At 38.6% G+C, this 22,787-nt stretch overlaps 1 protein-coding gene across 2 annotated transcripts in view; it reads left to right on the top strand.

Moving 5' to 3' along the window:
* Pja2 (praja ring finger ubiquitin ligase 2) overlaps positions 1–22,787 on the top strand; it is a 50,074-nt gene that overhangs the window by 12,700 nt on the left and 14,587 nt on the right. Inside the window, exons 2-5 of one of the 2 annotated variants that reach the window (XM_051190881.1) lie at positions 9,453–9,574; positions 10,658–10,858; positions 12,145–13,198; positions 22,399–22,584. In XM_051190881.1, the coding sequence (XP_051046838.1) occupies positions 9,544–9,574; positions 10,658–10,858; positions 12,145–13,198; positions 22,399–22,584 (1,472 nt within the window). In that variant the 5' untranslated portion in view covers positions 9,453–9,543. The remainder of the gene's footprint in view (positions 1–9,452; positions 9,575–10,657; positions 10,859–12,144; positions 13,199–22,398; positions 22,585–22,787) is intronic. The other variant, XM_051190882.1, reaches the window with a different exon arrangement.

Below are 22,787 nucleotides of genomic sequence, written 5' to 3'. Positions count from 1 at the left end.
TAGGACTCAAACTCAGGTTTCCAGGCATGATGTCAAGGCCATCATCACTGAGCTACCTCTCTATAACCTGTCTGAATTTTTAAGTGAGGGAGAATATCATTTTAAAGGGTAAGACTTAAATTTTATTATTCGTGTCCACAGACATCAGAATAGGAGTTACAGGTGGCTATGATCTGCTGAGGTCCATGACATCACTAGCTCTAGATATTGGCTTGGTTTTCACTACCAGAAGTGGTAGAGAAGTGTTGGTTAAGCCAAGGTCACACTATTCCTAATGTACCTTTGACTCATCCTTCCATTGTTCAATGCTGGTTATTGTGGTTCAAAGATTTCAGAGCTGGTTAGGGCTGTTGTTTGCTTCTCTCCTCTGGAAATTTGTATAGTACCTTGTTTAGTGATCTGTTAAAGCTTGCCTGAGGATTCAGAAAGCAAAGCCAGCCACAAGCCATAGAAGCCAGGCACACACCTTTAATAATCCCAGCAGCCAGAAGCTAGGAGGTGGTGGTACTCACTTTTAATCCTAGGACTCGGGATTAAGAGGCAGATGGATCTCTGTGAATTCAAGGCCACCAAGATCTACACGAGTGACACAGTCCAAAAGAGAATTATAGCTCACACCTTTAATCCCAGCACTAGAAGGATGTAAAAGACTGGAACAAGGAGTCAGTAGGAATCATTGATTCTCCAGCCGGGCTGAGGAGAGGCAGCAGTCTGAGGGCTGGTGAGAGCTTGTGGAGACAGGGTCAGCACCCTCAGCCTGAGGTAGAGGGGAGAGCTAGTGGGCAGGTGCTTTGCTTTTCTGATACTCAGATTGAAGTTTGAACCCCAAGATCAGTCTCTGGGCCTTTTATTTGTCGTGTTACAACCTTTTACCATGAATTCTAGTCCTCACAGAAGAGGCTTTCATTTAAGTCAGATCCAGCCCAGGAGCCTTTGGGCCCCATGTCCAAAATGTATGGTGTCTTTAGCAGTAGGACTTAGCAAACACACACACACACACACACACACGTGTGTAATATATGTGTGTGTGTATATAAACCTTTGGTGAGGTAGAGTTTTAACAGTTAGAATCAGAGGTAACTTTTTTTTTTATACAACTTAGATAAGATTTTTGGTTGACCTAAAGATGCCACTATTTAAATATTAAATATACAGTGTTACTGGGTTATGTTTTAATGCAAATTTTTCTGTATGGTTTCTAAGCTTGTTTCTCTTTAGCAGTGTACAGAAATGTTCTTAGACAATAGTATTTAAACTGTTTAACCTTTTCTGCTTAGCATGGGTTATAGTGGGCCTAGCACAGGTTACTTTTTGATGTCCCTGTGAATTGCAAATCTGATTAATCTCAGAAGTTTGAACAGTTATACTTTTCAAAAGGTTTATTATTACTTCTTATATGTGTGTATGTGTATATGTAAATCTGTGTCACATGTGTGCATGCCTAAGGAAGCCAGAAGAGGGTGTTTGATGCTGAAGCTGGAGTTATAGGTTGTGGGTGCCGGGGACTGAATTCAGGTCCTCTGGACCCGTAGCACACACTCCTGACTGCTGACCTCAGTCTCAATCGCCTCTACAGTTGTTCCTTTGTTATCGAGTGAGTTAGAGGAATATCACCTATCCTTTTTTATTGTACATCTACCACTTAGAAAACAGATGAACAGCAATTTTTCATTTGTATTATAAGCAAACAAATGTGCTTCTGGGTAGAGGGTAGAAGAGATAACTGTACACAGATAAGGTGAAAGGTGCAAGGTGTGACATTACTCAGAATTTTTCACATATTAATCTCTTGAAATATGTGCTTTGCCTTAGCTGAAAATAAGATAACTATGTAAACTAAATTACAGTTTAGTTGATTCTAAGATTTGTCAAACAAAAGTTAGAAACATTTGTTGTAAACTCATTTTACCAGTCTTATTCTTAATTTGTAGCTCTGGTGTGACCATTGGTGTACAAATTTTGAAATTCCTTGTTCCTAAGTAATTACTTTTTATATAAGTAATACAGGTTAGATAGTCAAAAAGAAAATTTCAAATGCATTGTAGGGTACAATGCAAATGTATAATGATTAAATCCTGCAGTAGAATTGGAAGAGTAAGGAAAGGCTGACTTTAATAAGAATCAGGATATATTTGTTTCTCCAGAGGAAACACTAGGCTATTTTCATAAGGACATGGGCCCAAGCTGTCAATTAAAACATGCATCAGTCCAGCTAATTTCACCCTTTCTCTGCTAAAATGACATGCCGTCAATTAATTCTAAACAGGAGCCGTTGCTTCATTAAAAGATTGTGTACCTTTTAGGGGATAGTGGGTTGTGGATACTAAGCAGCAGTTCTGAAATTGCAAAAAAGCAAAAGACCAGTATGTTTAGGATTGACCCGCCCATCCTCACTTCTGCTCTCTTTCAAAATAAAGAATGTATTTTCATGAGATGGTGTATAGAAAACGTTTCCCTAGTAAGTGAAAATATAAGGAAATTCAGTATTTGAGCACTTTCTATATTACTTACATATGTTATCTGTTGAAGAGTGACTAGTAATGTGTTAACCTTCAGTAAACTTAGCAGCGTAGACCTGTGTTGTCTTACAGTTTCTGTGGGCCAGAGACTGAAGAGCAGTCTGTCTGTGTGTTTTTGTTTAAGCTCTCCTGAAGTTACAGGCATAGAGAGCAGTCATATGAGGGCTTGACTAGGCAGGACCTCAGTGACTCCTGGCAGGAAAAGGTCGATTGGTGTTTCACCATGTGGCTCTTTGCACTGGGCTAGTTGAGTCATCTCCTAATGGGGCACCTGCTTCCCACAGAGTGACCTGAGAGAGCACAGGGAGAAACTAGACAGTTACTTCTTTAGAGACCAGTCACTAAGTGGGGGGAGGGGGTCTACTATTGAGAGCATCAGAGTTTGACCCAGTGTATTTCCTGGTTCCTAGCCTTCTTTCTGTTACCATATTTCCATTTGTGCAGTTACTGTTTAAGTATTATACATATTCATTTTATTATTTAGGGTTCTCTAGAGGAACATAACTTAAACAATCATATATCTATGATTAGCGGCTTACAGGCTGTGGTCTAGCTAGTCCATTAATAGATATCTACCAACAAAAGGTCCAAGAATCCTGAAGTTATTAAGTTGCACAAGACTGGATGTCTCAGCACACACCAGAACCCTAAAGCAGTAGGCTCTGATGCCAGTGGAGGAATGGGCTTGTCAGTGAGAGCAAGGATGAGCAGGCCAAGAGAGCAAGCTTCCTTTTCCATGCCCACTACAGGCTGCCAGCAGAAGGCATGGCCCTGATTTTGAGGTGTATCTGCCTACCTCAAAAGATCCATATTAGAAACGGGTCTTGCCACTTCAAATGATTTAAAAACTGGGTACAGTTGTACCCAGCCACTTGTGTTTAGTTAATTCCTGATGTAGTCAAGTTGACAAGCAAGAATAGTCATCACAGTCAGACAGTGTAACAGACGTAACAGACACAGTGTTTTCAAATAAAACAACCAGGCTATTGTAAATTCAGTAGTTTACTGTTGGCAATTTTGTACCATGTACACATTTGTCTTTCTGTTTATTTTTAAAGTTTGTATAGGTTCTCTGATGCTAGTGTCATAATGGTATCTCAGCTACCAATGGGGAGGGTTCAAACTAATGCTTCCTTGATTCTCTTCATAACAGCGCGCGCGCACACACACACACACAATTAGAACCATATAAAAAAAAGTCTCACAGCATGTGAAATAAATAGTTACCAAAAATAGAACACAGTTATACTAATTCTGGAGAAAAAAAAATCTATTTGGAAATATTCAGAGACTAAATACTCCCTGTTTACTTCGGAACAAACCCACAACTGGTGAATGAATCATTTAATCTTGACCCATGACTATCATCATTCTATGTCCCTTCTCCCTGTTCCAGTTTTCATACTCCAGAGGGGTATGGAAATAGATACCATTGTCAGCGAGAGTTGATTACAGTGGCGTCAGATAAAATAGAGAAAATCATTATTCAGAGACATTACAGTATGTACAACACATGAACCATTATTATTTATTATTATTATTTTGGTTTTTTTGAGCCAGGGTTTCCTCTGTGTAGCAGCCCTAGCTCTGCAGACTAGGCTGGCCTTGAACTCAAAGAGATCCACCTGCCTCTGCCTCCTAAGTGCTGGGACTAAAGGTGGGAGCCACCATACCTGGCAAGAACCATTATTGAAAATAATAAAGAAAAGGGGAAAAAGGGATAAAAACAATTGTGAATTGTAAATAGGAAAGTGATTTAAATCTTAGTTCATAGAATGAAAATATGGAAGAAAGCTTAAAAACAGAAGATTAATCCATGATCCATGTTGGTCAAATATAGAGATAATAGGAAAGAAAAAAGATATCTTTGTGACACTGATAGAAGCCTCTTAACTAAAATGGTCCAGGTGTTACTATGAAGGAGAAAATTGTAATAGCCTGGCACTAAATACATCGCTTTTAAATTACAGGATATCAGCTTATTAAGACAAGATCCCAAATAGTGCACAAAGGAAAAAATGTAGTTTTCCTACTGAAGTTGTAGTACATTTGTTTGATAATTTCATAACAGTAATAAGTGCATTAGGAATCAGTACCTTGTGGGTTTACAGAAGTGATTTTTGGTTTTAACTATACTAAATTGTGATAGAATAATGAGAATATTTTGTAACATGCAGAAAAGTTAGTTTTCCTTTTCCATAAATTCTCTGAAATAATTATTTGAGGCTCTTTTACTATAGGGGAAAAAGGGGTGGGAGACAGGGAGGAAAAATGATTCAGAGCAATCTCCTTCCTCACTTGAGTATGCAGGCAGAAGATGCCACAGTAGTAGTTGGTGATAGGCCTTGAAAATACATGCATTTAGATCAAGATGGTGAAAGTCATCCATGAGGTTTGTTTGTTTGTTATAGACAGTGTCTCACCATGTAGTTCTTGCTGGCCTTGGTACTGGATGTGTAGACCAGGCTGGTACCACACTCACGGTGATCTGCCTGGGATTTAAAGTGTACTTTTCATGATCCCTGTTCTGTTTCTAATTCCTTTCTTCTCATCCACATTCCTGTCAGGCTTTTGAAGACACAATTCTACTAGTGGTGCTTTAATAGTATTTCTAGGGGTTTCCTTCTGACCATCTACCAGTTAATTTTAGGTCACATCATACTTACCTTTGGCACATATTTACCACTCTAGAGGGGGTGGGTCCGGGAGGATGGAGCCAATAACGAGGTAGACTTTTTATACTCTGAGGGTTAAGAGGAGTCATGTAAGTACAGTGTACAATCACAAGGGCAAGCAGCTGCACTTGGTGGGTAAGTTTCACATGGAGGGTAAACCACAGATGGCAAAAACATGGTTTTCCTCAGAGGACTATGAACACATGAAAACAGCCAGCTGTAATGAATAATTTGAAATGAACTCACAAGCACTCAAAACTCTCCTCATATGTCTCCTTTCTTGGACCATGTACCCTCATCTCCCCTCCCCCTTTTTAAATGCAGAACATCCAGAGTGGTTTTGATTTGAGATGTTGTAGATAAATGAATTTGTCATTTGTGTACATGAGTATCCTACAAGGAAGCAAATTATAAATATAATAAATACTAGAAAAGTGAAAGCATTGCATATAATATTCTGCTAACAAGAACAAGGATCCAAATTATTTACATTATTAATAAGAAAAATCTAGAAAATATCTTGAAAAGAGACCCACGTGTAGTACATAAGCTCACATTTGCCCTTTAATAGGAATATAAAGGATATGATGACCTATATAAATAGGAAATGATTTAAATCCCAAGTAAAAGTTAAACACTATCGCTTCAGATTAATGAATGAGTCTATTACTCTCTCAAGATCCAGTCATAAACACAGTTATTAGTAAAGATAGCAGGAGCTGGCCGTCCCGTCTGCATGTTGAGGCGGAGGATGAGGGACATATGACCAATACAAGCACTCTGAGGCTCTCCCATAGGTGAACAGGTCAAAGCCACTAGCATCACCAGAGAGATTCTCAGGTGAGGAGGCTCTGTGCGCTCCATAGCACAATTTCTCCCTTGACGCATAGGGCCTCACGCCATGCTTCAGGGTCGTCGTCTTCAAACAGCGGAGCAAAGGGGACTCCAGTACGGGGGCTGAGGGAGTCATGACTGGCAACGTTACTGGTGACACGCTTTTGCTGTCAATTGGGACATTGCCTTTGCCTCTTTTTCTCTTAATCAATTTTAAGTTTTAATCATCCAGTTTATGCTCATTCAAGGATTAGTCATCTCTTTCTCATGATTAATAACCTTACATAGTATTTTGATTTTAAAAAAAAATCAGAATGCCCAAGTGACCCGAAATTGAACAGCAGTCTTTCCCCCTTGTTTGTATGCATTTTCAGTGTTCTTTTGGACTCTGATCTATACTTCTTCATCCAAAGTTCCTTCTTCTTGCAACTAGGAATTATAGTCATAAACAGCCTGCAAATAATCTAATAGTTGTGATTTTGATATTTGTTTTCCTTAAAAACAACACAACAGTGCAGAAGATCCGCGTAAGGCAAAGGCTTCCCTGGCCTCTGCTCCGTTCTTTTCACTCACCTTCTGCTGTGGGAGTCCCCGCTCCCACCGCACAGCTGACCTCAGGTCCCTGAGCCATGGTGCCGCTTGTTCCCTATTCTTGTGGGCAGCGGGATCTGGGAGAACGGAGGCAGTAAATAAATGGAGGTGGACCAGAGTCTCACGTCAGAACGAGCTTTATTCAGAGCATCAGACTGTTTATACTCTGAGGGCTAGGAGGAGTCACATGAGTAAAGTGTACCATCACCAGGGTGAGCAGCACTTGGAGCCACAAAACCATGTTTCCATACAGGCAGACTAACAAAATGACAAGGTAGCCAGACTGAACCAGAAGAGGGATGGAGTGTCTTTATTGCTCAGGTTGCTCAGGATTGTCGGTTCTCCATCTCAGAATGAAAGTGTGTACTTCTCACATGTGCTGTAAAGGTGGGTGTCATCTGGCTCTCTCCCCCCATTTTCTGATTATTACTTTTTGCTTGTTGTAGACCATTGCTCGAGTCTTGGGATTCTCTTCTTACACCTGCAGTGTGCTTCCCTGTGTTTCCCTCTTACGTGTTTGCTTCAGTGACTCCCTCTCAGTAAAATTGCTCCTGCTAGTTAGTAACTCTCTGTTCTCTTCTTTAACCTAGGACAAAAGTCTATGGCATACATTTATTCCTTATTTTACTCTGGACTATCATTTTAGGTCAGCTGATATATCCATTCATTTTATAATACATTATTATAATCCCAGCTCTGAAAATAGTGCTTGGGACATGTACAAATGTAGCCCAATCTAAGAAACCTGGATAACTTGTGATGTGAATTTAAATCTGTGATAATTCCTAAAGATTGCCATGTACAATACAGTGAGCTGTGAAGTCTGGTTATTTCAGACTTTGTTAAGAAAGCAATGTGAGCTTCTACTACTTCAGGAAAACACCAAATGGCGGATGACGCCGGTGCAGCGGGAGGGCCCGGAGGACCCGGGGCCCAGGATTAGGAGGCCGCGGCGTCTTCCGCGGAGGCTTCGGCAGCGGTCTCAGGGGCCGCGGTCGTGGTCGAGGCCGTGGCCGTGGTCGAGGCCGTGGGGTTCGTGGAGGTAAAGCCGAAGACAAGGAGTGGGTCCCTGTCACCAAGCTGGGCTGCCTGGTTAAGGACATGAAGATCAAGTCCCTGGAGGAGATCTACCTTTTCTCTCTGCCCATTAAGGAATCCGAGATTATTGACTTTTTCTTGGGGGCATCTCTTAAGGATGAGGTTCTAAAGGTCATGCCAGTACAGAAACAGACAAGGGCTGGCCAGCAGACCAGGTTCAAGGCCAGGTTCAAGGCTTTTGTCGCTATTGGGGACTACAACGGTCATGTTGGTCTTGGTGTTAAGTGCTCCAAGGAGGTAGCCACAGCTATCCGAGGGGCCAAGCTTTCCATTGTCCCTGTGAGGAGAGGCTACTGGGGGAACAAGATTGGCAAGCCCCACACTGTTCCATGCAAAGTGACAGGCCGCTGTGGCTCTGTGTTGGTGGTCTCATCCCTGCCCCCAGAGGCACTGGCATCGTCTCTGCTCCTGTGCCCAAGAAGTTACTGATGATGGCCGGTATTGATGACTGCTACACATCATCCAGGGGCTGCACTGCCACCCTGGGCAACTTTGCCAAGGCCACCTTTGATGCCATCTCTAAGACCTACAGCTACCTGACCCCTGACCTCTGGAAAGAGACTGTTCACCAAGTCTCCTTATCAGGAATTCACTGACCATCTTGTGAAAGCCCATATCAGAGTCTCTGTTCAGAGGACCCAGGCTCCAGCTGTTGCCACCACATAAGGGGTTTTATACAAGAAAAATAAAGTGAATTAAGTCTGTTTAAAAAAAAAAAAAAGAAAGAAAGAAAGCAATGTGAATGAGAACCTGTTGTTGGTTTTTTGTTTGTTTGTTTTGGGGTTTTTTGGTTTTTGGTTTTTTTTTGTTTGTTTGTTTGTTTTGTTTTTTTGACAGCATAGCAAAATTAAGAATTTCATACATTCCTTTGATTTGGTCCAGATACATTAGAAGATGGAATGTTCCTCAAATTTGTTATTTTTATAAATGAATGTAGATATATTTGTAATTTTTAAAAAAGCTGCATGAGAGAGAAAGACACCATGGGATAGGGTTCAAGCAGGGTTCCAACATCAATCATTGATCAAGGTAATTCTCCTAGAAGTGCCCATAGGCCCATGCATTGTAGAGTAATTCTCCTAGAAGTGCCCATAGGCCCATGCATTGTAGAGTAATTCTCCTAGAAGTGCCCATAGGCCCATGCATTGTAGAGTAATTCTCCTAGAAGTGCCCATAGGCCCATGCATTGTAGAGTAATTCTCCTAGATGTGCCCATAGGCCCATGCATTGTAGAGTAATTCTCCTAGATGTGCCCATAGGCCCATGCATTGTAGAGTAATTCTCCTAGAAGTGCCCATAGGCCCATGCATTGTAGGCAATTCTGTAGTTAAATGCTTTTTGCCTCCCTCTCCTTTAAAGGGGTCATGTTGGCAAACAAGAAGCTTTGCTTCTATCAAGCCAGATAGCCCAAGGTCACGGGCAGGGCAAATACCCACTTCACTATTCCTCAATTGAATTCCTTTTTCTCAGATACATCTAGGTGTGTGTCTAGTCACCCACAAACTAACCAGCAGTGACACATTTTACAGTCAGTCCTTCAACAATGTATTTGGTTATTTACTTACAAGTTTTTTATATATGATTGACTCAGGTGGGGTTTTTGTTTTTGTTAGATCAAGTTATATTTCTCTAAGTAAATAAAAATCCAACAATCTTTACTAGTATTACCAATTTTGGCATTTTATTTTATTCTTTTTATTACTAATATTTTGTTCAATGCATTGTTTCTTTGTAGGAATCATTTGCAGCTTATTCACTGGAAAAGTAAAAACCAGATCACATCCACAGTCCTACTGAAGTGGAGCACAGACACAGAGCGGCCATATATGTCACAGTACCCTGAAAAGGAACTATCAGGTAAATGAGGCAGGCGCTCACTCTTCCACAGTGAGGACTTCTTTATTTCTTGGGTGCTTTGAATAGAACACGTGAAGCTAGGCACAGTGGCTCACACCTTTAATCCCAGCACTTGGGAAGCACGGGCAGGTGGACCCCTGTGAGTTCAAGGCCAGCTGGGGCTACATAGAGAGACCTTGTTTCCAAAAGCAAAAAGGCGTATTAAATATGACATGTGACACCCTCTGATAGGTGGTCTTATGTAAGGACTCATTTTAAGTCACCTGTAGCTGTTGAGTATTCGTAAAGATTAATGTCTTTCTTAATTTAAAACACCCCCTCATTTCTATCATGCATTCCATTTTGGAGACTGTTTTTTGGAAGAATAGTTGGTTCTTACATTATTGTGGCAAAATGTCCCTGTGTAGCTCAGTCTGTCCTTCAGTTTACTATCTCTTTGCCTTAGTGCTGGGGTTACAGGTGCATGTCTTCATGCCTGACTTTTTAACGTTTATTTTGATTTTTAAAATAGTGGTTAACATCTCAAGGTTGTTGAAGGGTTTAAATAAAAACAGTATAACATTTGATAGCATTTGAGAAATAGAAGTCTGTCATTTGTACTTGGAAGTAATTGTTTTACTGTAATGCAAAACAAAAATAGAAAACTTTCATTTATTGATTATACTATGTACTGTGAGGAAACACCCTATTCTTACATAGACTATATAATAAGTAATTGACTAAGCAGGTTTAATATATTTTGTATAATACTATACTATTTAGTGAAAGGTGAATTATTATTCCAGTTGTTTAAAAGTTGGTGGTTTTTCTTAGCTTAATGTCTACCCTCCATTTGTACTTTTGAGGATGGTAGCATTTCTTCTGTGTTTGATTCCTTCTGTGATTATTTCCTTTTAGAGAATTTTCTCTGACTGGCTTCAGGGCATAGCTGTTTCCTTGTCATCCATACACCATTTCAACAAGACACCTATTCAGTGATATTAGTTTAGTAAATCATAGCATATCTGTTGAAACATCCCCCACCAACTTATTGCAATAGTAAAAGTCATTGCTGACCTTCTTTAATTTGATTTATATTTTCAGTAATGGATCAAGAATCCAATAAGACAGCTTGGCCTAAGCCAGCAGGAGGGTATCAGACTATTACAGGCAGGAGATATGGAAGAAGACACGCATATGTCAGTTTTAAGCCATGTATGACCAGGCATGAAAGAAGTTTAGGTCGGGCTGGTGATGACTATGAAGTATTGGAGCTAGATGACGTTCCAAAGGAAAGTACCTCAGGTATGTAGCATGCACTCACTTAAAGGCTGCCATTTTAAATACATATTTTTAGTATAAACATGAATTATTTGAGTGAATATATGAATTTGAGTATAAATGTGACTTTTCTTTATATTTAGAAACTTTTATTGACTTTAACAGCAGTACCATATACATTAAATATAGAAAATTCAATATGGCCAATCACCAAGATGTAACTAATTGTTGTGGCAGTGGTCACACGGCCATGTCCAGTAGCTGACTCCTCTCCCAGCCTTTGTCTGAAATCTCCTCTGTATTTTCCTTTACAGCAGAAGTGAGTGTGTATCAATTTTCCCCTCAAGCCTTGCTGACTCACTCACTCAGAAACATAGACTATGCCAAGTCTTTAATGTGAACCGAGAGTGGTTTTCCCTGCGTGTTTATTTAAATAACTTTTAACTTCCTCTAAATAATTTAGCTTAGCTTATTTATTTTGTCATTATTTTGTAAAATATAAACACCGAGATATCTGGTAATAGTTATTCAATTAAGAGTCTTTTTTGTTATGATTAAATTTCAGTTATTTTATGATTTACGCACTTGGTTACAACAGATCTCAATATTTTTGTGAAATTAATAATAATAAAAGATGGTTTAAAATAATTATAGATCTGATTTTTCTTCAAGTATCAGAATTCTGACAAAGTATGGCAAATTGAGTCAGTGTACTCACTTATTTTCCAGTTGTATCTCTAATACATTTTGGGCATAGAAATCTGAGGAATGTCTAAAAACTTAGTTGGAACTTCTTAATACCAAAATACAATTAAAATCTCATTTCTCATAGACCTATTACCTGGGCATAAAATTATATCCATCATATCCATCATAGATGTTTTAGATGGGTTTTTTTTTTTTTTTTTGACAGTTTTTTAAAATTTTGTGATTAAAAGGTAGTTTTGGAGAGTAGTTGGAGAATAGATTATTCTAACAGCCTCATTTCCTATCAGGTTTTCTTTCTTTCTTTCTTTTCTTTTCTTTTTTTTTTTTTTTTTTTTTTTTTTTTGTCATAGAGAAGATTTTCAATATTGGGGTTTAAGTTAAAAAAAAAAAATGTGTGAAGGAAACACAAGGGAGGGTAATGGGAGGCTGCTGTCCAGGGCAGAGCTGCGTTCTCCGTGTAGCCAGTCTGACTGCAGTAAAGTGGGGAGTATGGAAGCACTTGGGATATTGTCAGATAGATAATGCTTTCCATGGAGCTGATGTATAAAGTTCTATCTGAATTAATCCCTCCAAATTGTTTTCTTCTGTTCTTTTTTGTGAAGGTTCCAGTTCATTGGATCAAACCCATTCTTCTGTTCCCAATGAACCTACATTTGAAAAAAGTGAAACAGAAATTCCCACTTGTGGTCCAGCACTCTCGCAAACCACTAAGAGCAGCCCATCCATTGCCACAGTTTGCCAAAGTGAGGGAGTCAGGGAGGCCTTAGAGAGCAGTACGGATCTCCAGCATCATGCCGAGACAGCGTATACTCCAGCAGTTTGTAATGTCTCAGGCGTCCAAAATGGAATTGTGTTGGTTCATACTGACTCTGATGATCCAGACAGCAGACATGATGAGAATAACGACTCTCTTCAGCTTTCTGCAGAAGCTGTGGGAGGTGACAGATGTCAGGAAGTGTTAGGAAATACAGTGTTTGAGCTGGAAAATGGAGAGTTGGAGATGTACACTGACCTTTCACCATCCGTTCCCTCTCTCAACTGTGAGATGAGTGATGAGTTTGAAGAGCTAGATTCAGCACCTTTAGAGAAAAATCCTGCTGCTGATGCTGAGCTTGTCCATCAGAATGGACAGGAATTTCAGAGGGCTTCTGAGGATGGCATTGTTAGGAAGAGGCAACAAGATAATACTGATCAGGAAAGACAGACAGAAAGATCAACTGAAGGGGCAGACTGTGTTCCAGGGCGTATTTGTAGTGAACAAAATACTAGTGATAGAGCCAACCACCATGGAAGCTCTCCCGAGCAGGTAGTAAGGCCCAAAGTTAGGAAAGTGGTAAGGTCAAGCCAGGTGGACCAAGAAATCGGTTTTAATAGGCATGAGGCCAAACAAAGAAGTGTTCAGCGGTGGAGAGAGGCTTTAGAAGTTGAGGAATGCAGTTCTGATGACCCCATAATAAAGTGTGACGACTATGATGGAGAACATGAGTGTGTGTTCTTGACTCCACCTTACTCAAGAATGGCACACAGGGAAACAGAACGTAGTCGTGCAACCTCAGAAAATGGAGCTACAGCTTCGGGAAGGCAAGACGCTCGGGATAATTCCTTTTGGAATGGCTGTGGAGATTATTACCAACTCTATGACAAGGATGAAGACAGGTAAGCTCCATGCAGTTTTAGGTTGGCATGCGAATTGTATATTCATTATACCAAGAATAGCGTTCTCAAGTGCACACCTTGTACTCTGCCGTCCTGTCCCGCCTCCCTGGCCGGCTTTCTCTTCTCAGACATCAGACAGCCCCCCTCCACTGCCATGTCCACACCATGCCCAAGAGAAGGTGTACAGTTGTCTTCCGGGTCGACATGACAATCCCCACTTCTATCCAGTCCTCTCTGCGTCCTCTCCCCAGAATTCGCCTCCTCTGGTAGCCCCTACCTATCTTCCGTGTCTTACTCATCAGACAATAAGAAAAACATACATACAGAAGGACACCCCATCATCATACACTGCTCTTTATGAGTGAACAAAACTACATTGTATATGCACATCACATTTTCTTTATCCGTTCGTAAGCTGGTGGACATTTGGTCTGATTCCTCAATTTGGCTATTGTGAATACTGTTGAGATGGAGCCATTGAGATGGCTCAGTGGGTAAAGGTGCTGACTGTCGAGCCGAACCTGGTGACCTGAGTTCAATCCCCGCGCTTCACAGGGTGGGAGGAGGGAACTGATTCCCAACAGTGTGTCTCTGACCCCCACATATGAACTGTGGCACACGTACATGTACATACCTACATGTGCACATGTCAAATAAATGTGATTTTTAAACTTTAGTGCTGAAATAAACATGTGCAGGTTGTCTGTGATATGCTGACTTAGATCCCTTTGTATGTTTATACCCAGGGTGTTATACTTGGTGATACTATAGTTGTATTTTCAATCTGTGGGATCTCATTCCCATTAACAGTGTATATGGATCCCTCCATTTGTACATGCTCGCTGGCATCGGCTGTTTGTTTTCTCGCTTATGGTCATTCTGACTAGGGTGAAGTAGATGCTCAGTGAAGTTTTGTGTTCCCTGGGTAGCTAAGGATGCTGAACCTTTTGTAATGTTTTTTGGCTGTTTGTACTTTTGAAAACAGTCTGTTGAATTCATTTGGCCATTTGTTGATTATATTAGCATTATTGTTTCTTTGTACTTGCTTTTCAGCATTAATCCCCTGTTGGATGTATAGCTGGTAAATTTTTTTTCTCATTTTTTAGACTCTTTACTCTGTTAAATGTTTTATTGTGGAGTCCTACTCATCAGAAAATCCTTGCCTGTTCTTCCTAACCCTTAAAGTGATTTCCATCTTCTTTTTTGAGACAGGGTTTCTCTGTTTTTGTAAAGGGGTGTGGGGGTTAAGAATCAACTTTGGCTGCTCTTCAGGTAGATCTTCAGTTTCTCCAGCTTTTGCTTCTTTGTCAAAATCAGGTGGCCATAGCTGATGGTTTGTCTCTGGGCTCCTTGTTCTAATTCTATTTGTCTGTCTGTTAACAAAGTGCTTTGTTGCTAAGAAGATGGGTTATCTTATGTGATAGAAACTAGACATCTTGATGATCAGATATTCTGAGTACATACCATGCTCAGTATTTTGCTTTCTTTAATGGTTTATGGACAATAGACTATCAGATACTTAATGACTATTACAAAGAGTATAGATGCAGATTATTTTAATTCATGGTATTTCTGTGAATAAAATGCAAAGTATAAATTTATTGCATTTTTAAAAACCTGTATTAGCATGGTCTGTTTAAACAGTGAGTAAGGTCACTGTTGATTGGCAGTACATTACCTTTGTTAATAGTTAATGTCTGCCATTTCTTTATGGGGTCCTTGCTCTCTCTTCCTATCACTAGATTTCTTACTTTTTTAAAATTTTTTAAAACTTTTAAAATTTTTGAGTTTGTTAGTATAATATAATCCCACCTTTCATGATTTTGAGGTACAAATATCATGAATTCAAGATTAGTCTGGCCTACCTACATAGGGAGACCATATTTTAAGCACAAATTCTCATTAGCAATTTGATATAGTAGGTACTATTTTTCCCTCTGTCATAGATAAGGAAGCAGGTACAGAGAATTAACTAATTGGCATGTCATAAGTATATAAGCATTATAGCTGGAATTTGATGCTATGAACTCCAAGAGGCTATGTTCTTATTGTACTGTTATTGTCAAGACTTTCTAATTCCTTTTCAAACAGAGATTTTCTTTCCCTTTCTCCAAACCATAAAACAGCTGGTGTGTGTGTGTGTGTGTGTGTGTGTGTGTGTGTGTGTGTGTGTGTGTGTTGTGGGGGGAGTTATACAGCTGCTCTGTTTTTATTGCCAGAGTTCAGATTTTTGTATACCTTTTTGAGCTAGTTGGAACTCCAACAGTGCCCAATTATACACCTGTTTTGTGAACTATTAAAAGAGATTACTTTAACTAGAAAATAGTATAGAGAATTTACTAATTTGGAACTACTGTTTTTTTGGGGGTTTTTTTGGGTTTTTTTTTTTTTAAATCGAGAGTTTTTTTTTTTTTTTTTTTTTTATTTTACTCTCAGAGTTCAGTACATAACTTAACAAAAAAAGATCAGATAAAACCACACAGAAAGGAAATAATGTGGAAAACAACAACTGTCAAACTGTCATATCACTGAAAAATATGTTTTGAATTTGATCAAGAAAATGGAAAATGTACAAACTCAGTATCAACTTCTAACTCGGAACTAATCCAGAGATAATTCCTCTAGTATTTTATATAGACCTTCATTAAGCCATTCTACTATGGTGTATTTGACAGCTATTTCATATCAAAATGTAGCATTAATTAGGATGGTACCTATATATTTAATTCAGCAAAAATATTAAATGTTTAGTCAGATGACATTGTTATAAATAGCTATTAAAAAAATAACTGGGGTTAGTTCCTAGTCTCTAAGAGTTAGGAATTGCTAGAAGACATACAGCACACAGAAATGTAGTAAGTAAATCCACACTGCTCTGACTAAGCTCTAGATAAACAAATTTCTTAGGAGAGTACCTACTGTTGTTTAAGTTGAGAGTAAAGTTATTTCCCAATTTATATGTGCTGTAATCCATGGTCTTTTATTAAAACTTCACAAAGTTTCAAAATCATAAATTGGCCATAAAACTTGACCTGAGATTAACTTCTTTGATAAATGAGACACTTTCAAGCAATCATATTTTGCTCAGGAAAAAATCTGTATGTTTGATAACTATTTTCTGGCCTGGATTCTATTGGGTGATGTTAATCATTGCCTATAAACTTGGGAGAAAAGATTTAAATTCTAAAACATTCAGCTCCAAGACCTTTTGATTTGATTGAGTCTCTATCTACTTCTAGATTACTATTAAAAAGAAAATTGACAGTGTAAGGTTGGTACAGTTTTTTCCAATTTTACATTTCTTGAAAATTATTTAACTTGTCTGTAGCTTCACTATTGTGGACCCACCAAAACGAAACAAAATAAAGACCCTTAAATTTTACATGCTTTTTCAAATGAAACTTTTCAAACCTTTTTTTTTTTTTTTCCTTTTTCTTTTTTGTAAAATCAGCTGTAAAACAAAATAAAGTTGTCTTTATGGGTTCTGCTTTTTAAAAATGGTTGGATTTTTTTCCTCCCAGTTGTAGGACATGTATTTGTCTAGGGAAGTTTTAAATGGTTTTATGGTTATAACATGTTTTCGTAGTATATTTATTAGTAATGCCAATATTATGAACAGTGTTAGATTTTTGTAAATGCAGTGGACAGCAGGAGAAACATTTAGTGTTAATAAAACCTTACCTTTCAACTCTGTTCAGTGTATTGACTGGTCAAACTTGTAGTTGGATGTGCCAGGATGATGGGAGTTAAAACACCCTGAAATGCTAGAATGGGTTTGTGTTGTTTATTTAAGAGTTGCAGAAGTGGGGCATAGAGCACACACCTGTAATCCCAGCACTTGGAAGGTTGAGGTAGGAGATCAGGAGTTTATGATTTTCTATGGCTATGTAATAAGTTCAAGGACAGCCTCCTGTCTTAAACAAAAACAAAAAACAATTAAAGAATAAATTCTGAGAAGTAATGAGTCTACTTTAGACTCCAGTTGTATTTTGTAAAATTTAAAATGTATTATAGGATTGAACTAATTCAGTTCTATCTCCTGCTCTTATCTGACTGCTAAGTATTCCTGCTAAGGATGCCTTTTAATCTGGTACTAGCCTAATACGAAAATGGAGTAGCCACAGACTCTAGCTTAATCTAACCCTCACTCATCTACATGTTAATTTTCTGTGAAGCTCTAATAGCAGTACACTGGAGAAAAGGGGAAATGGTGAGCACTTTTCTGTCTAAAAATGTTTTCATAATTAATTCTCTCTATTGTAAAATTTATCACTAATATATTTGAAGATATTTTTGTTATGTTTGTATTATAAAAAGGTAACAGAACATTTATTAAGAATACAACTAAAATTTATTTGGACACTATTAGATATTTTAATCTGGCTACTTTAAAATAATAGATGGCTCTCCGGGTAAGAACATTTATTGCTCTTGCAGATAACCCAGACTCAGTTCCCAGTTATCACATAGTGTCTCACAACCATCTATAACTACCAATTCTAGGGGATCTGACACCCTTTTCTGACCTGTAGGAACCAGACGTACAGATAGATACCAGGTAAAAACTAAATACACATAATAAATTTAAAAACTTTTAGTAATGAATATTCTAAGCAAGAAAGGATTTGACTAATGCATGGTCACTATCTTCCTTGAAAAAAATCTTAAGTGATAGCATAATCAAACTAGAACCTTGCCGTCTGTAGGATAAATATTTCTGCCAGTAGCATCATTCTGGGCTGTTTTACAGAAAATAAATACTCCATTATTGAATTAGACCTGCAAGGGGAATTTTAACAGGCAGTGTATAATGACCAGACCAGGACTCAGACCAAAGGACTAAGGTTAACACTTACTCATTTGAAATATACCCTGAGAACTGCGGTAACTGAGGACAGAGTTAAATTAGGGAGAGGGAAGGAACCCGGAGAAGGCTAGCTTGCTTTCAGTAATACTATCGTATTTTAGAGAGATGCTGTTTACTGACCATTTCTTACAGCACTTGAGGCTTCTTTCAGACATTTTCCTGTCACTGGGACTTAATCTTGCTTAAAAGTTTAAGCAAAGCAAAACAAAAAAACCTTAACATAGAGGAAAACCTTCCGAGAAAAATCATTTTAAGTTGGGCCTGGAGTCCCAGGTGTGCAGGATTGAAACCTGCCTGGGATACAGAGTAAGTTCCAGATGGGCTACTTGGCAGGACCCTAACCTCAACATACACAATGGAAGTAGCATGGAGATACAGCACAGTGGGGGAGTTTTGCTTTGTGTGTGTGAGGCCCTAGGTTTAATCTCTATAACGATACAATTGCAAACCAAAAACCTAGATTTTTTGATAGTGTTGGGAGAGTAAAGTGCAGATTAGCGTTCTGAGTTTAGTTTGCTCTATTAAAAGGTACCAGGCTCTGTTACAGGTCCTTTATAAATACATAACAATGCTCTCCATTCCTATGGTGACCACCGCCTTACAAAGGAAGGATCAGAGTACCCAAGTTCATTCTGTAGGCTGGGATCAACTCTTTTCCTATTCTGTGTTGGTTGTCTGAATCTCACACACAAAGAGCTTCTCTTTGCCTGCAGGTACCACAGCCAAGAATACATCAGACATCCACCAGCAACCAGAACAACTTCTAAATCTAAATCACATGATCAAACATTTTTACAGGCGTTCCTGACTTGTTTTCAAAAGTAATTTAGTAATCCGAGAATTTGGGAGGCAAAAAGAAAAAAGGGGAATTTAGGAGCAAAGTAAAAATTACATATCTCCCTAATCTTCATGCGGTTTGTCATTAGCGTTGTTCCTAGGTAGCACTAACGTTGCATTCAAAAATCAACTTAAATGTTACCCGCTTTATACATTCAGTTGACAACCAAAGTTTTTTAGATATTTTTTAATAATGAGACTGTTATACAATGTATTTGGTGATAATCGCTTCCAACTGCTCCCAAATCTACCCGCTTCCTACCTCACCTTTAGTTCTATAACCTCTCCTACGTCTTCTTTCATTATAAATCAGCCAAATGAAATACTTCAGATGTTAAATGTCAGGAGAGAGTGAGATCCAAAAAAAAGTACCATCCAAAAGCAACATCCCATTCCCTGACTCCCCAGGATGTGGTTGGTTTGTCTTTCTAGGCTTATGTATGCACACACACATGGCATTCAGGGTAGACCCACATCAGTGTGGTGGTAGCCTTTGTCTGAACCTCAGCACTGAAGACAGTTTTTAAAGGATCACTATAGAGTGAATATTTTTGAATTTGTGAACAAAAAAAGAGGAAAATGATCTAATTTGAAATAGATAGAATTACGTAGATTCTAACCTTTTAAAATTGGAAAAAAAATGTCTTAATTTCTGTGTCATGAAGAAACAAGTGACCTAGTTTGGGTAATGGTCTAGTTTGCTGGTCATTAGTGTAAAAAAAAAAAAAAAAAAAAAAAAGACTAAAGTTGGGTTTCCCAGGAAGCTGATATAGCCAAGACAAATGAGCGGTGTAAAGTAGCTTTTCTTCGGCACAGAAAAGAGGGAGACAGTGTGAGTTAGTGAGCAACCTCCTTGAGACAGCTACAGACCCTGCTTTCAAAGAAGTTAATGAAGTTAATGGTTGCCTTTGAAAACTATACACCACCGTCCAAAATTACACTACACATTTTGTTTCCAGATTTTTAAGCTAAGCATCATTGTAAGCTTAAAACTTGAATATTATTAATGCCACTTTATAGATGAGGAAATTAAACATACAGAAATTATTCTGGATTCTAAGCCATATTCTGCTTGTTCATAGGAGTTGGGTAACACCAATAGTATTTGTATCTTCAGTAAAGAAATTGGCTATGGCAGTAGTAGGAAGTTTCCATGTTCTCTGACCTTCTGAGCCAGTTTAGGCTTTTAGAGTTACATATTAGTAATAAAATTATATTGTCATAATTAATAATATTCACATTGAAATAGTATGAAATATATTAATTTATTTCTGTTATCCATCACAAATATACATATACTTTTGGAACATTCTTATAAATGCCTACTGCTGGCCTTTTCCAAATCATATAGTACCAATAAAATTTTATATTTGAAGCTGTGCTGTATGATTAAATAGTCTTTAGTACCTACTAGGAGCTTGTAAACATTTAGCTCTTCTGTCTTCTTAAAATATGCTGGTAAGTTATTAGGAAACTGATTCTATGTTTATATAACTAGGAAAATACATTAAATCCATTAAATTGTTTGTCCATTAAAAATTTTGTTCTAGTAAAACAAGACATAAATAATAAATGAATTGGGCATCTCCCAGAACTAGAGCAGGATGAAAAAGTTACTCTAGAAACCCATTAGAGAAAATTTGGTAGGTGGCTGTGAAACATAGGAAACAACTTACTGCACACATCTGAGTTCATCAGTTACAGGTTAGCTCATTGGCTAGAAGGCCATCTCTTGCCAACCAGAGCTTGGTGGGACTAAGCTGTAGGTTGTTGTGATTTGTTAAGCCATCAGCTTAAACGCTTGAGAAAAATAAAATGCAGAGTCAGAGAAGTGGCTGCAGTGCAATGATTTGGACGGAATAAGCCAGATACCCAGTCCATGGATAATTGCCCCCTGTCAAAGGCAATTTTATCTAGAAGTATGTAGGAAGAAATGAAGTCTGGTCTAGTCCTGATGGGTGAGAGGCACCAAGCGGCTGGAAATCATTTTGATGAAGAGAGAAAGTGCTGGAGTAAAACGCCATGTGTAAGGAAAGAAGAGCTTGGTATACGGAAGAAGTGGAGTGTGTTGTTGTGAATTGCAAGTGTTATTCAAAGAAGTTTAGTGCTTTCTTTGTAAGCCAGCATTTCCAAAGTAAATTCGCCAAGTCAAGTGGCACACAGGTTAAGGGTTATGATTTTAATCAGTACTTATTTGAGTGAGAGTTTACACACTGGCTGGTACATCGCACATGGGATTTCATAGATACAGCTTATGCTGTAAGTAAATGTATTTGATTTAAAAAATAGGTTATTAAGGACATGGTTTTGCTGGCAGTTATTCGTGTCTTTCTCTTTTGTGACTTGCTCGTCTCTCAGGTAAGCTCAATAGCTGTTAGGTACTATTAGGTAGTTGTATTCACCTAATACGTGAGGAGTCAAAGGCACACCACAGTCTTCACAGCTGGCAATGGGGGGTTAAACCCAGGAAAACTAACTTAAGGACCTGTGTGGCCATCTTCTGTGCTTCAGTCAACACCGCAAACCCTGACTGGTAGAAAAACTGTGAGAGTGGCAGATATTCAGCTTCAGGCTGTGAAATACTGATTCCGGGGGAAAAGGGAAGGCTGTGAGCAGTTTCTGGGACACTACTCTGAAGGTGCCAGTCAATGTGAACCTTGAAATGATGGTATATTCAGAATGTATTTTTAAGAGAGTTGAGGAAGTGGACTGAATTCAGGGACCCAGTTAATAGGTTCTGTAGTTATAGGCCTGTAGAAAATCACTTGGATGCTTTTTGCTGTTGGTTGCTGCTGGCATTATATTTGTGAAGGAAAAGGTTTGGGGATGTAAGAGGCAGATACAAAATAGAATGAAAAATAAAGGATTTGAACAAAGAAAATTGGGAAAAAGTTAAAAATAAGTAGCTTCCAAAATAAAAGCATAGTGATACTCCATTTAATAGAAAGTAAGATAAGGGACTCACCTGGCAGATGGATTTCTATAGTAAAAATACAATTTGAAAGGAATGAAAATGCTCAGTGTCTAGTTAGTATAAGAGCTTAGTAAAGTGATCATCACTGGCTAGGATTATACTTTTGAAGTTTCTCCTTAATAGAGGGTTACTCTGAGTATTAATATAGGCCCAGAGTCTGTAAGCACTTTAAAAAAGAGGTCAGTATGTAATTAGAAAATTGTTTCATTTTGATCCGGTGAATAAGACATATACTATTCATTCCAGATACTGTTTTTGATTCCCAAATTACATTTAAATTTTTATGTACAAATATGTCAGAACTCTTACATATGTCATGATCATTTGAAAGGGTCATTTTGTTAGGTCTGTTTTTTCTGTTGTTGTTGTTGTTGCTTGGTTTTAAGTTTTGAAAAAGAATGAGCATCTGAGAAAGCAAGGGCATCCATCAGTAGTCCTAGCTATCCCATAATGCCCGGTAGCTGTCCACCTGATGAGAGTAACTGAGTAGTGACAGCAGTCTCTTTCTGTTCTGGTTTGCAGTTCAGAGTGCAGTGATGGGGAATGGTCGGCTTCTCTGCCTCACCGATTTTCTGGCACAGAAAAAGATCAGTCCTCAAGTGACGAGAGCTGGGAGACTCTGCCAGGGAAGGATGAGAATGAACCCGAGCTGCAGAGTGATAGTAGTGGCCCTGACGAGGAAAACCAGGAGTTGTCTCTTCAGGAGGGGTATGTTTACCAGTGAGATTCGATCTTCAAGTGTGCATTCTACCAGAGTGAGGCACATCACATTCAGATGCTGTGTGAACATTAGTCACATTTATAAGCCCATGTTGAACAAATAACTTGGCCTCACATGGTGCTTTGGTATTTTGTAGGGAACAATTTTAAATGCTAGCAACTTCAGTGTTTTTATGAAGATACAATGTGTG

Source organism: Phodopus roborovskii, unplaced genomic scaffold, assembly GCF_943737965.1.
Source record: "Phodopus roborovskii unplaced genomic scaffold, PHOROB, whole genome shotgun sequence".
NCBI lineage: Eukaryota > Metazoa > Chordata > Mammalia > Rodentia > Cricetidae > Phodopus > Phodopus roborovskii.
Note: the sequence above shows the minus strand (reverse complement) of the source record. Positions and strands in the feature narration are given on the sequence as shown.